Raw genomic sequence first — 15,867 nt, 5'->3', positions numbered from 1 at the left:
ACACACACACACACACACACTCGACTCTCTCAGAAATTTGACTGCATTATCATTCTTCTCAGATGTTTGAATTGTGATTCCTAAGGAAACAATCCAGTAGATCTTGAAATATAAAGGAATTCACAGTGATTTGATTCCATTTTAAGTCAACTCTTTAGTAAACGATTCTGTGCATCCTAATATTGGATTTGAGTAGAATACGACTCTTTACCAGTGATTCAGTGAATCATGAATCACAGACTGTAGCATGAGACTGAATTAGGTTAGGTTTCGATCCCTTTTTTAAAGGTTCAGTGCACTGTGAAATCTCAGATCTCACCACGATTTGATTCGGTACACTTCTGAATTTCTTGTGATCTGAATGGTGGTCCTCCTGGACTAAACTGAGCCGCCCCCCGACGCTGACGTTTCTACTAATTAATAGGAGCCTGTGATCACTGTATAAATCCACTAGTGTCAGACCCTAACAGCTCTGACTCATCACTGCAGTTTCTGATGCTCATTCACTGTATACATCACAAACAACTGTCTCTGCGCGTGATTGGATAAAGCAGAGATCATGTGATCTTAACTGACCTGCAGCAGCCAATAGCACCTCCTGTGGAATGTAGGGACAATGGAGGAATGGACATAACAACCATACAGACACTGCGGGGAGAGAGAGAGAGAGAGAGAGAGAGAGAGAGAGAGAGAGAGAGAGAGAGAGAGAGATGACATCACAGAAACTGCACATTCACAAAAAAGGTCAGATACGATAATAAAAATGAGAAATCATGAAAACTTTCCATATTTAATTACACGAATATTAAGCATCTGTGTAGTTAATAGCGTGTTCTACCTCCGTGCCCTGCACCTTCAGCTTCATGTGATCCTCTCTTGTTGTCTTTCCATCTTTCCTCTTCTTCCAGCAGTATCCATCCTTGCGGTACTGCACTTTTTTCCTGTTGTAGAGGAAGATGGAGCCGTTCTGCGGCCTGCAGAGGACACAGGGCACAGGGTAGAGGACACAGGGTAGAGGACACAGGGCACAGGGTAGAGGACACAGGGTAGAGGACACAGGGCACAGGGTAGAGAACACAGGACAGAAGACACAGGGCACATGGTAGAGGACAGAGGACACAGGGTAGAGGACACGGCACAGGGTAGAGGACACAGGGCACAGGGTAGAGAACACAGGGCACAGGGTAGAGGACAGAGGACACAGGGCACAGGGTAGAGGACACACGGCACAGGGTAGAGGACACACGGCACAGGACAGAAGACACAGGGCACATGGTAGAGGACACAGGGCACATGGTAGAGGACAGAGGACACAGGGTAGAGGACACAGGGCACAGGGTAGAGAACACAGGGCACAGGGTAGAGAACAGAGTACACAGGGTAGAGGACACAGGGCAGAGGACACAGGGCAGAAGACACAGGGCACAGGGTAGAGGACAGAGGACACAGGGTAGAGGACAGAGGACACAGGGTAGGGGACAGAGGGCACAGGACACAGGGTAGAGGACACAGGGCACAGGGTAGAGAACACAGGGCAGAAGACACAGGGCACAGGGTAGAGGACAGAGGACACAGGGTAGAGGACACAGGGCACAGGGTAGAGAACACAGGGCACAGGGTAGAGGACAGAGGACACAGGGCACAGGGTAGAGGACACACGGCACAGGGTAGAGGACACACGGCACAGGACAGAAGACACAGGGCACATGGTAGAGGACACAGGGCACATGGTAGAGGACAGAGGACACAGGGTAGAGGACACAGGGCACAGGGTAGAGAACACAGGGCACAGGGTAGAGAACAGAGTACACAGGGTAGAGGACACAGGGCAGAGGACACAGGGCAGAAGACACAGGGCACAGGGTAGAGGACAGAGGACACAGGGTAGAGGACAGAGGACACAGGGTAGGGGACAGAGGGCACAGGACACAGGGTAGAGGACAGAGGACACAGGGTAGAGGACACAGGGCACAGGGTAGAGGACACAGGGCACAGGGCAGGGGACAGAGGACACAGGGTAGAGGACACAGGGCACAGAGTAGAGGACAGAGGACACAGGGCAGAGGACAGAGTGAGAGTTCATATTGAGAGAAACAGGAGTTTATCAGTGCTGGAAGGGGTGGTTAGAGCGCGGCCTTCAGGTCATAAATGACGAATCACGGTCCAGAAAATCCCAGATCTACTCCTGATAGCGCTAGTCAGTATATGATATTTTTGATGTTGAGACTGTTGTGAGCTTACGTCACACGCTGTTTTAAGTCAGTTTTTAAAATACATTTTTACTGATTTTAAGTTTTAGGGGGGCACATCACGTCTGGGGTATTTAGCTTTGATGCTAAAACACAGCGTCCTGTTTGGTGTGGAATGGCCTCCACATTGTTTAGGATGTGTATTAACTTTTATACTCTATTTCTTGACTTTTCACTGCCCAGTTAATTGCTACAAAAACTAACTAAAAATGAACTTCATGTGGCTCCAGAACACTGAAGCAGGCTGAAGCAGTAGTAGCCTACACTGTGTGCATGGAGGCTACTGCGCACAGGCAACACAGTTCTGTGTATTTGTGGATATCATTCAGGAATGAAAGAGGTGTTTATGCTGAGAATGCCTCCTCCAGATTTCTGGGATTTTAAGGGAGAGTATAAAACCGTGCTTCCTGAGGTAATACTGCTTAAAATAAGCTACATGATGTGTCTTTATTGAGGTCTCTGCTAGTCACAGTCGAGATCACAGAGCTCATTTTTTCTCAGGAGAAACATCTGAGCAGCAGATCAGACTTCAGCTAACGGCTAACACTTCTATCTGACCTCACTGCTGTCCAGGAGAGACTACAGAGGCATTAAAGAGATATTAGATTTCTCTTTGTGTGTTTACTCACCTGGTCTTCAGTGTACAGGAGAGCCACTCTTCATGTCTGTCAAACGAGATCAGGTATGATGCAATCTCCTAAAACACAAACACGGGACTGAGGTCACACCTCTACGTAATACAATCACAACATGCCTTACAGTACATCACAAACTGGAACGTCCAGGCAGCCTTCTAGACCTGAACCGGCTGTGGGTAATCAGGGCTGAGAGGTAGCAGCTGTGGGCACCTTACTTAAGAGGTTCCCACACGCTGCTCTGTGCTCAGTCTTGAGTTCTCTCTTCTACGCGCAGGACGCTCTGACTCAACTGTATATATGTAACCAGAAAAATATCTTTTTCAAGCCCTTTGCTTTTTCTCTAGTTGGTGTTCTCTTGCCCTATGTGTTTAGGGAGAAGCGAGGGAAAGATGAAAGAAGGTAGTGTTTGGGGAAATTTCCAGTTTAGTTTATGCCATTTAAGCCTTTGAGTCAGCACAGCCATCATCCCTTAACCCTCTACTGCACATGTTATGACAGCAATTTAAAAAAAAGAAATCAATTCACTTTTCTTGCATAAAATTGACCTGATTATTAAATATCAAAACATTTCGGGGTATGTTAATTTAGGGCAACTTTGTGTGACAACGGGAAGAAATTATATAGAATCCCTGAAGTGGTGGGTCCTGGCTTGTGGCTGGTCAAATCACTTTCGCACAATGTTGCTTCTAGGCAACAAACATATTGTTACATATTGGTACTGAATGTTAAAAAAAGGAGTTAAAAGGTCCCCACTAAGAGACAGTAGGACCAGGAACATGCTTTTCACTGACATACTCAAACTGTTGTCTTTACTGTTAAACTGCCACTGCCTTTAAATATGGATGTTATTATTGTAAAGTGAGGAAAATGGGCTTGTTGCCGTTAGGCAACACCGGCACGTCGGTCTGGGATCACGGTGACTGAAGGCTTGTGTCCTGTGGCCAGTTACTCGCTTTGTTTTCTTTATTTCGATTTTTATTTTATTACTCGTCCAACTCTGAACTACTCGTTCAGTTCTCACTCAGGGCGAACCCCCTGACACTACAGTATCAACAGTGGGATATGGCCTGCATAATCACTAATTGTAATAACAGCTATTTTTTTAAAATAGTGAAACTCTCATCTTAAGGCTTCATATTAAATAAAAATAAATGATAAATATTTTCTCTCATGACTTCTTTTTTGGCCAGCTAGCTCAGTCGGTAGAGCTCTCAGGGTCGTGGGTTCAAGCCCCACGTTGGGCGTGACCTGTGGTTGCTTTAGGGGCAGTCATGGGTTGGAGGTTAGGGATCCAGCCTCGTGACCGGAAGGTTGCCGGTTCGATCCCCAGAGCCGACAGCACACGACTGAGGCGTCCTTGAGCAAGACACCTAACCCCCAACTGCTCCCCGGGAGCCGTGGATAGGGCTGCCCACCGCTCTGGGCAAGAGTGCTCACTGCCCCCTAGTGTGTATGTGGTGTTTCACTGCCCAGATGGGTTATATGCGGAGGTGAAATTTCCCCGTTGTGGGACTAATAAGGGTCTCTTAATCACTTAATCTTATACAAAGCACTGTGACTATTTTGTTTATTTTAAGAACACTGGGCCTCACCAGCCGCTCTTAATAAGAAATTCCTTCTTAAAACCCACTTAAGCAGTTTTTGAGACTCTGTCATTCACTGATGTTCTCTTATGTGGGGCTTGTTCTCAGGTAAGAACAGAATCTTCACACACTCAAGAGACAAAGGCGAAACAGTTCTGCACTTTAAGAACACGTCAAATCTGACGCAGACTTTTTCTCAGGATCTTCCTCAAGAACAGACTCATGATTCATTTTTTGATGAATAAATGAATTTTTATTCTTTCATACTGGTGAATGAGGTCCAAGGTTCTTAACTCTGGGTGGTATATAATATTTCTGAAGTTCAGATTGTTGTGAGTTTATTGGTTTGGTTTTAAGTCAAATTTAAATTTTAAGTCTATTTTACTTATTTTAGGAAATATGTCTGAAGCATGAAAAATGATCAATGTAGTGAAATCATCACACTTATCAGGATATAATTTTTGCAGAACAGAAATCAATTATGGACAAAACAAGCACAAAGGCGCACGCCAGTGAATCAATAATTATGATAATCAGAATTCAGATCAGATTCTTTACTGGCCTCCTTTTACACTGACTCACTTCTGACATTGTTTTACTGTCTGTGAATGGCTTTTTGCAGTTTATGCTGAATCATCAAACCATTTACACAAAACCTGAAGCTGTGATTGGTCAGCAGCCTTCTGTGATACCCAACGCACCTCATTGGTGTTCCAGCGCAGTCTTTCTTTGGGCAGAGTGCTCGTCCGGGGTAAACACTCCAACAGCTTATTGGGCAGAAACACCTTCATCTGGCGATTATTCTCTGTAACATAATCAATAACATTCCTCGATCACAAGTAATGGCAGTAATGACAGGGTGATGAGGGGTACAGCGGTAATGACAGTGTTATCATCGTCATCATCATCATCATCATTAACCGCTTTGTCCAGATAGGCCCGCGGTAGCAGTTGGGAGAGCAGAGAATCCCAGACAACCCTGTCCCCCACAACTTCCTCCAGCTCACTCCCAGGGACCCAAAGTTTCTCTCAGACCAACTTGGAGATGTAATCCCTCCAGCGGATCCGAGGATGACCCCAGGGTCTTATCCCAGTAGGCCGTGCCTGGATCAACCCCACCAGGAGGCATCCAGGGGGCATGTGGATCAGATGCCTGAACCACCTCAGCCAAACCAAACCTCACCTTTTCTGGGCCAAGACCATGGACTCAGACTTGGAGGTGCTGATCCGCATACCAACCGCTTCACATTCTGTTGCAAATCACTCCAGTGAGTGCTGGAGGCATCCATGTCATCCAGCCAAAAGAGCATCATCACCTGCAAATAGCAGAGATGCCACCCTCAGTCCTCCACACATAATGCCCTCCTGACCCTGGCTACGCCCTGACACTCTGTACATGAATATCACAAACAGGAGTGGAGACAGGGCACAACCCTGGCTGAGTCCAACACAACACTGAAAAGGTCTGACTTAATGCCAAGTATACGAACACAGCTCCAGGGAGTACAGAGATAGGATAGCCTGGAGTAGTAGGCCCAGCACCTCATACTCCCGGAAGACCTCTTACAGGATATCTCGGGGAACATGGTTGCAAGCCTTCTACAAATCCACAAAACATATGCAAACTCCTATGCCCCCTCAACAATCCGTAAGAGGGTGAAAAGCTGGTCCATTGTTCCATAGCCAGGATGGAATCCGCATTGCTCCTCCTCAATCTGAGGTTCAACTATCGGTCAAAGTCTCCTTTCCAGCACCTTGGCATAGACTTTCCCAGGGCGGCTGAGCAGTGCGATACCCCGATAGTTGGCACACACCCCCTGGTCCCCTTTATTAAAAATAGGGACCACCACCCCAGTCTGCCAGTCACTGGACAGTTGTCCAGAATGTCCCTGAAGCCGACCGAAAGTCTTTTTCCATGGCCTCACCATACTCCTCCCACGCCCTAGATTTTGCTTCTGCCACAATTGTGGATGCCACCTTTTTTGACTGTCGGTACCTACCCATTGAGTCGGGAGTCCTTCGGGCTATCCAGTCCCTAAAGGCCTCTTTCTTCAGCTTGACGGCCTCCCTCACCACTGGTGTCCACCAGGAGGTTCTTGGGTTACCACGCTGACAGGCACCCACAAACTTCTGACCACAGCTACGCCTGGCAGCTCTGCCGCAGGGGACTAGGCCCAGCCTTGTTACGTGGGCTGCCTGGCCACCAGACACTCACCGAGTAACGCTATCCCCAGGCCTGGCGCCAGGGCTAGGTCCCAGTGACGCTGCGCCGGGCAGGGTACACGATTTTCTGTGCCTGTTTTTCATGGTGGGGTTTTGGAGCACGTTAGTCTGGGTCTTCACTCCAGACCTATTCGGCCTGGGAGACCCTACCAGGAGCATATTCCTCCCGACGACTTAGCTCTGAAGATCTCTACACCACACAAGCCCTTCTGCCATAACAAGGCCCCGATCCAGGAAGGGGCAGTAATGACAGTGTGCTGAGGGGTACTGCGTTAATGACAGTGTGCTGAGGGGTACAGCGGTAATGACAGTGTGCTGAGGGGTACAGCGGTAATGACAGTGTGCTGAGGGGTACAGTGTGCTGAGGGGTACAGCAGTAATGACAGTGTGCTGAGGGGTACAGCGTTAATGACAGTGTGCTGAGGGGTACAGCGGTAATGACAGTGTGCTGAGGGGTACTGCGTTAATGACAGTGTGATGAGAGGTACGGCGGTAATGACAGTGTGCTGAGGGGTACGGCGGTAATGACAGTGTGATGAGGGGTACAGCGGTAATGACAGTGTGATGAGGGGTACAGCGGTAATGACAGTGTGATGAGGGGTACAGCGGTAATGACAGTCTTTTGAGCCGTACAGCGGTAATGACAGAGTGATGAGGGGTACAGCGGTAATGACAGTGTGATGAGGGGTACAGCGGTAATGACAGTGTAATGAGGAGTACAGCGGTAATGACAGTGTGCTGAGGGGTACTGCGTTAATGACAGTGTGCTGAGGGGTACAGCGGTAATGACAGTGTGCTGAGGGGTACAGCGGTAATGACAGTGTGCTGAGGGGTACAGCGGTAATGACAGTGTGCTGAGGGGTACAGCAGTAATGACAGTGTGCTGAGGGGTACAGCGTTAATGACATTGTGCTGAGGGGTACAGCGGTAATGACAGTGTGATGAGAGGTACAGCGGTAATGACAGTGTTTTGAGAGGTACAGCGGTAATGACAGTGTGATGAGGGGTACAGCGGTAATGACAGTGTGCTGAGGGGTACAGTGTGCTGAGGGGTACAGCAGTAATGACAGTGTGCTGAGGGGTACAGCGTTAATGACAGTGTGCTGAGGGGTACAGCGGTAATGACAGTGTGATGAGAGGTACAGCGGTAATGACAGTGTGCTGAGGGGTACAGCGGTAATGACAGTGTGCTGAGAGGTACAGCGGTAATGACAGTGTGATGAGGGGTACAGCGGTAATGACAGTGTGATGAGGGGTACAGCGGTAATGACAGTGTGATGAGGGGTACAGCGGTAATGACAGTGTGCTGAGGGGTACAGCAGTAATGACAGTGTGATGAGGGGTACAGCGGTAATGACAGTGTGATGAGGGGTACAGCGGTAATGACAGTGTGATGAGGGGTACAGCGGTAATGACAGTGTGATGAGGGGTACAGCGGTAATGACAGTGTGATGAGGGGTACAGTGGTAATGACAGTGTGATGAGGGGTACAGCGGTAATGACAGTGTGATGAGGGGTACGGCGGTAATGACAGTCTTTTGAGCCATACAGCGGTAATGACAGTGTGATGAGGGGTACAGCGGTAATGACAGTCTTTTGAGCCGTACAGCGGTAATGACAGTGTGATGAGGGGTACAGCGGTAATGACAGTGTGATGAGGGGTACAGCGGTAATGACAGTGTGATGAGGGGTACAGCGGTAATGACAGTGTGATGAGGGGTACAGCGGTAATGACAGTGTGATGAGGGGTACAGCGGTAATGACAGTGTGATGAGGGGTACAGCGGTAATGACAGTGTGATGAGGGGTACAGCGGTAATGAGAGTCTTTTGAGCCGTACAGCGGTAATGACAGTCTTTTGAGCCGTACAGCGGTAATGACAGTGTGATGAGGGGTACGGCGGTAATGACAGTCTTTTGAGCCGTACAGTGGTACAGTGTGTTGAAGTGTTGCGTGTATGAAACTTACCGGACTCTGTGGTGCTGTCCTTATTGTTCATGGTGAGATACACTCACTCTCTCCAGCCTGCAGGGGGTGGTCACATACTCCACACTGTCTCAAACTCCAGCACTGAAACAGACACCAACACAACAGCATAACTATCAGAGAAGAGAGAGGACAACGGTCACCCAGTCATCTGTTCTGGGTTTGATCAGACACTAGAGGACGTTCCTGAGAGAACACAAAATTAATGGCTTTCTATGGAGATTCCTACTACCCACTGTATCTGGCCAATACTCTACTTCTAACGCTCCAATACGGCTGAACGAGTAACCGGCTCTACATGTAGGTATTGTGATATAAACTGAGCAAGGAGCTCGTACAGTGACAGAAACAGAGCTCTGAGTGTGTGTGTGAGTGTGTGTGTGTGAGAGTGTGTTTGTATGTGAGTGTGTGTGTGTCTGTATGTGAGTGTGTGTGTTTGTGTGCGAGTGTGTGTGTGAGTGTGTGTGTGTCTGTATGTGAGTGTGTGTGTGTGTGTGTGAGAGTGTGTGTGAGTGAGTGTGTGTGTGTCTGTATGTGAGTGTGTGTGTGAGTGTGTGTCTGTATGTGAGTGTGTGTGTGTGTGTCTGTATGTGAGTGAGTGTGTGTCTGTATGTGAGTGTGTGTGTGTGTGTCTGTATGTGAGTGAGTGTGTGTCTGTATGTGAGTGAGTGTTTGTGTGTGAGCGTGTGTGAGTGAGTTAGTGTGTGTGTGTCTGTATGTGAGTGTGTGTGTGTTTGTATGTGAGTGTGTGTGTCTGTATGTGAGTGTGTGTGTGAGAGTGTGTGTGTTTGAGTGTGAGTGAGTGTGTGTCTGTGTGTGTGTGAGTGTATCTGTATGTGAGTGTGTGTGTGAGTGTGTGCGTGTGAGAGTATGTGTGTGAGTGTGTGTGTGAGTGAGAGTGTGCGTGTGAGTGAGAGTGTGTGTGACTGTGTGTGTGAGTGTGTGAGAGTGTGTGAGTGAGTGTGAGTCTGTCTGTATGTGAGTGTGTGAGAGTGTGCGTGTGTGAGTGTGTGTGAGAGTGTGAGTGAGAGAGAGTGTGTGTCTGTATGTGAGTGTGTGTGTGAGTGTGTGTGAGAGTGAGTGTGAGAGTGTGTGAGTGAGAGTGTGTGAGTGTGTCTGTATGTGAGTGTGTGTGTTTGTGTGTGTGAGTGAGTGTGTGTGTGTCTGTATGTGAGTGTGTGTGTGAGTGTGTGTGTGTGTCTGTATGTGAGTGTGTGTGTGAGTGTGTGAGAGTGTGTGAGACTGTGTGTGTGTGTCTGTATGTGAGTGAGTGTGTGTCTGTATGTGAGTGAGTGTGTGAGTGTGTTTGTATGTGTGTGTGCGTGTGAGAGCGTGTGTGAGTGAGTGTGTCTGTGTCTGTATGTGAGTTAGTGTGTTTGTGTGTTTGTATGTGAGTGTGTGTGTGTGTGTGTGTGAGTGTGTCTGTATGTGAGTGTGTGTGTGTGTGAGTGTGTGTGAGTGCGTGTGAGTGTGTGTGAGTGTATGTGTGTGAGTGTGTGTGTGAGTGAGAGAGAGTGTGAGTGTGTGTGAGTGAGAGTGTGTGAGTGTGTGAGACTGTGTCTGTATGTGAGTGTGTCTGTATGTGAGTGTGTGAGAGTGTGCGTGTGTGAGTGTGTGTGTGAGAGTGTGAGTGAGAGAGAGTGTGAGTGTGTCTGTATGTGAGTGTGTGTGAGTGTGTGTGTGTGAGAGTGTGTGTGTGAGTGTGTGTGTGTGTGAGTGTGTGTGTGTGTGTGAGTGTGTGTGTGAGTGAGAGTGCGTGTGTGAGTGAGAGTGTGTGTCTGTATGTGAGTGTGTGTGTGTGAGAGTGTGTGAGTGTGTGTGTGAGAGTGTGTGAGTGTGTCTGTATGTGAGTGTGTGTGTGAGAGTGTGTGTGTGTGTGTGTGTGAGAGTGTGTGTGTGACTGTGAGTGCGAGTGTGTGTGTGTGAGTGCGTGTGTGAGAGTGTGTGTGTGAATGAGAGTGCGTGTGTGAGTGTGTGTGAGTGTGAGAGTGTGTGTGAGTGTGAGAGTGTGTGTGTGACTGTGTGTGTGAGTGAGAGTGCGTGTGTGTGTGTGTGTGTGAGTGTGTGAGAGTGTGTGTGTGAGTGAGAGTGCGTGTGTGTGAGTGTGTGAGAGTGTGTGTGTGAGTGAGAGAGAGTGTGAGTGTGTCTGTATGTGAGTGTGTGTGTGTGAGTGTGAGAGTGTGAGTGTGAGAGTGTGTGTGTGTGTGTGACTGTGTGTGTGAGTGAGAGTGCGTGTGTGTGTGTGTGAGTGTGTGTGTGTGAGTGTGTGTGTGAGTGAGAGTGTGTGTGTGTGTGTGTGAGTGTGTGAGAGTGTGTGTGTGAGTGAGAGAGAGTGTGAGTGTGTCTGTGTGTGTGTGTGTGTGTGTGTGTGTGTGTGTGTGTGTGTGTGTGTGTGTGAGTGAGAGAGAGTGTGAGTTATTATAATGTGGGTTTATAAGCCTCCCCCCGGATTCTGAATCACACTCTCTCCCATCACTCTCTGTTGCCTAGTTACCACAGTAGAGAGAAAGAAATAGAAAGGGGATAGAGAAAAGTGGAAGAGACAGAGAGAGTGAGAAGATGAGAGGAAATAAAGAAAAGTGAGAGAGAGGAAGAGAGAAGGCGAGAGTGAGAGAGAGAGAGAGAGAGGGAGAGAGAGGAGAGAGAGAGAACAGAGAGTGAGAAGATGAGAGTAAATAAAGAAAAGTGAGAGAGATGAAGAGAGAAGGAGAGGGAGAGAGAGAGAGAGAGAGAGAGAGAGAGAGAAAGAGAAGAGAGAGGAGAGAGGAGAGAGAGAGAGAGAGAGAGAGAGAGAGAGAGAGAGAGAGAGAGAACAGAGAGTGAAAAGATGAGAGGAAATAAAGAAAAGTGAGAGAGATGAAGAGAGAGAGAAAGAGAGAGGAGAGAGAAGAGAGAGGAGAGAGAACAGAGAGTGAAAAGATGAGAGGAAATAAAGAAAAGTGAGAGAGATGAAGAGAGAGAGAAAGAGAGAGGAGAGAGAAGAGAGAGAGAGGAGAGAGAACAGAGAGTGAAAAGATGAGAGGAAATAAAGAAAAGTGAGAGAGAGAGAGAGAGAAAGAGAGAGTGAGGAGATGAGAGAAGGGAAAGAGAAGTGAGACAGAGACAGAGAGACACTGTATTAACTGTTTAATAACTATGTAATACAGTATTTACTGTATTCTGTCATTCGTATTTAATGTGATCTCAGCGTTTATCTGAGTTAATAAACGTTTACGGACCACATGAACAAAATATCCACTCACTGGCCACTTTATCAGAAACACCCTCCCTTACACTTCCACTCACTGGCCACTTTATCAGAAACACCCTCCCTTACACTTCCACTCACTGGCCACTTTATCAGAAACACCCTCCCTTACACTTCCACTCACTGGCCACTTTATTAGAAACACCTCCCTTACACTTCCACTCACTGGCCACTTTATCAGAAACACCCTCCCTTACACTTCCACTCACTGGCCACTTTATTAGAAACACCTCCCTTACACTTCCACTCACTGGCCACTTTATCAGAAACACCTCCCTTACGCTTCCACTCACTGGCCACTTTATCAGAAACACCTCCCTTACGCTTCCACTCACTGGCCACTTTATCAGAAACACCCTCCCTTACACTTCCACTCACTATTAACCCGACACGCTGTCACACGCTATACCACCCGACACGCTGTCACGCTATACCACCCGACACGCTGTCACACGCTATACCACCCGACACGCTGTCACACGCTATACCACCCGACACGCTGTCACACGCTATACCACCCGACACGCTGTCACACGCTATACCACCCGACACGCTGTCACACACTATACCACCCGACACACTGTCAAACGTTATACCACGCGACACGCTGTCACACACTATACCACCCGACACGCTGTCACACGCTATACCACCCGACACGCTGTCACACACTATACCACCCGACACACTGTCAAACGTTATACCACCCGACACGCTGTCACACACTATACCACCCGACACACTGTCAAACGCTATACCACCCGACACGCTGTCACACGCTATACCACCCGACACGCTGTCAAACGTTATACCACCCGACACGCTGTCACACACTATACCACCCGACACACTGTCAAACGTTATACCACCCGACACACTGTCACACACTATACCACCCGACACACTGTCAAACGTTATACCACCCGACACACTGTCACACACTATACCACCCGACACACTGTCAAACGTTATACCACCCGACACGCTGTCACACGCTATACCACCCGACACGCTGTCAAACGTTATACCACCCGACACACTGTCACACGCTATACCACCCGACACACTGTCAAACGTTATACCACCCGACACACTGTCACACACTATACCACCCCGACACACTGTCACACGCTATACCACCCGACACGCTGTCACACACTATACCACCCGACACACTGTCAAACGTTATACCACCCGACACACTGTCACACGCTATACCACCCGACACACTGTCACACGCTATACCACCCGACACGCTGTCACACACTATACCACCCGACACGCTGTCACACACTATACCACCCGACACGCTGTCACACGCTATACCACCCGACACGCTGTCACACGCTATACCACCCGACACGCTGTCACACGCTATACCACCCGACACGCTGTCAAACGCTATACCACCCGACACGCTGTCACACGTTATACCACCCGACACGCTGTCACACGTTATACCACCCGACACGCTGTCACACGTTATACCACCCGACACGCTGTCACACGCTATACCGCCCGACACGCTGTCACACGCTATACCGACCGACACGCTGTCACACGCTATACCACCCGACACGCTGTCACACGCTATACCGCCCGACACGCTGTCACACGCTATACCGACCGACACGCTGTCACACGCTATACCACCCGACACAAAGTCACACGCTATACCACCATGTTGCATACTATACTACTGAACACACTGTCAGACATTAGTCAAACATTGTTGTACCCAACACCCTGTAACATATTAATTACTGACATGCTGTAAGACATTATACTACCCAACACTGTCACACAATATACTTCCACACACACCACCAGACACTATACTACCCAAAACATTGTCAGATATTATACTATCTCAACAGACTGTCAGACATCGTACTACCCAATCTAGAATTTATACTACCCATAACACTGTTCCATATTACTACAGACACATTGTTCCATATTGAAACCAAAACGCTGTCCCATATTAATACTCAACACTGTCCCATATCAATACCCAACACACTGTCCCATGTCAATACTCAACACTGTCCCATATCAATACTCAACACTGTCCCATATCAATACTCAACACACTGTCCCATATCAAAACCCAACACACTGTCCCATATCAATACTCAACACTGTCCCATATCAATACTCAACACTGTCCCATATCAATACTCAACACACTGTCCCATTTTAATACCCAACACTGTCCCATTTCAATACTCAACACTGTCCCATATTAATACGAAACACACTGTGCCATATCAATACTCAACACTGTCCCATATTAATACTCAACACTGTCCCATATCAATACTCAACACTGTCCCATATCAATACCCAACACTGTCCCATATTAATACCCAACACACTGTCCCATATTAATACTCAACAGTCCCATATAAATAGCCAACACACTGTGCCATATCAATACTCAACACTGTCCCATATCAATACCCAACACACTGTGCCATATCAATACTCAACACTGTCCCATATTAATACTCAACACTGTCCCATATTAATACGAAACACTGTCCCATATTAATACCCAACACACTGTCCCATATTAATACCCAACACACTGTCCCAGATTAATACCCAACACACTGTCCCATATGAATACTCAACACTGTCCCATATCAATACCCAACACACTGTGCCATATCAATACTCAACACTGTCCCGTATTAATACTCAACACTGTCCCATATTAATACTCAACACTGTCCCATATTAATACCCAACACACTGTCCCAGATTAATATCCAACACACTGTCCCAGATTAATACCAAACACACTGTCCCATATCAATACTCAACACACTGTCCCATATTAATACCCAACACTGTCCCATATCAATACTCAACACTGTCCCATATTAATACGAAACACACTGTGCCATATCAATACTCAACACTGTCCCATATCAATACTCAACACTGTCCCATATCAATACTCAACACTGTCCCATATTAATACCCAACACACTGTCCCATATTAATACTCAACAGTCCCATATTAATACCCAACACACTGTGCCATATCAATACTCAACACTGTCCCATATTAATACTCAACACTGTGCCATATTAATACCCAACACACTGTGCCATATCAATACTCAACACTGTCCCATATTAATACTCAACACTGTCCCGTATTAATACCCAACACACTGTCCCATATTAATACTCAACAGTCCCATATTAATACCCAACACACTGTGCCATATCAATACTCAACACTGTCCCATATTAATACTCAACACTGTGCCATATCAATACCCAACACACTGTGCCATATCAATACTCAACACTGTCCCATATTAATACTCAACACTGTCCCATATTAATACTCAACACTGTCCCATATTAATACCCAACACACTGTCCCAGATTAATACCCAACACACTGTCCCAGATTAATACCAAACACACTGTCCCATATCAATACTCAACACACAGTGCCATATTAATACTCAACACACTGTGCCATATTAATACTCAACACTGCCCCGTATCAATACTCAACACTGTGCCGTATCAATACTCAACACTGTGCCGTATCAATACTCAACACACTGTGCCATATCAATACTCAACACTGTCCCATATCAATACCCAACACACTGTCCCATATTAATACCCAACACACTGTCCCATATTAATACCCAACACACTGTCCCATATTAATACTCAACACTGTCCCATATCAATACTCAACACACTGTGCCATATCAATACTCAACATTGTCCCATATGAATACTCAACACTGTCCCATATTAATACCCAACGCTGTGCCATATCAATACTCAACGCTGTCCCATATCAATACTCAACGCTGTCCCATATCAATGCTCAACACACTGTGCCGTATCAATACTCAACACTGTCCCGTATTAATACCCAACACACTGTCCCAGATTAATACC

At 47.2% G+C, this 15,867-nt stretch overlaps 1 protein-coding gene across 3 annotated transcripts in view; it reads right to left on the bottom strand.

The window, feature by feature from the left end:
- camta2 (calmodulin binding transcription activator 2) overlaps window positions 1-15,867 on the bottom strand; it is a 56,291-nt gene that overhangs the window by 37,888 nt on the left and 2,536 nt on the right. For all 3 annotated transcript variants that reach the window (XM_037541081.1, XM_037541079.1, XM_037541080.1), the window contains exons 2-6: window positions 8,661-8,762; window positions 5,172-5,275; window positions 2,879-2,946; window positions 839-974; window positions 577-648 (exon numbers count right to left, since the gene is read on the bottom strand). In XM_037541081.1, coding sequence (XP_037396978.1) covers window positions 577-648; window positions 839-974; window positions 2,879-2,946; window positions 5,172-5,275; window positions 8,661-8,691 — 411 coding nt within the window. In that variant the 5' untranslated portion in view covers window positions 8,692-8,762. The remainder of the gene's footprint in view (window positions 1-576; window positions 649-838; window positions 975-2,878; window positions 2,947-5,171; window positions 5,276-8,660; window positions 8,763-15,867) is intronic.

The sequence above is a fragment of the Pygocentrus nattereri genome, chromosome 9, assembly GCF_015220715.1.
Source record: "Pygocentrus nattereri isolate fPygNat1 chromosome 9, fPygNat1.pri, whole genome shotgun sequence".
NCBI classification, from domain to species: domain Eukaryota; kingdom Metazoa; phylum Chordata; class Actinopteri; order Characiformes; family Serrasalmidae; genus Pygocentrus; species Pygocentrus nattereri.
This window is presented reverse-complemented; position numbering and strand designations above follow the sequence as displayed.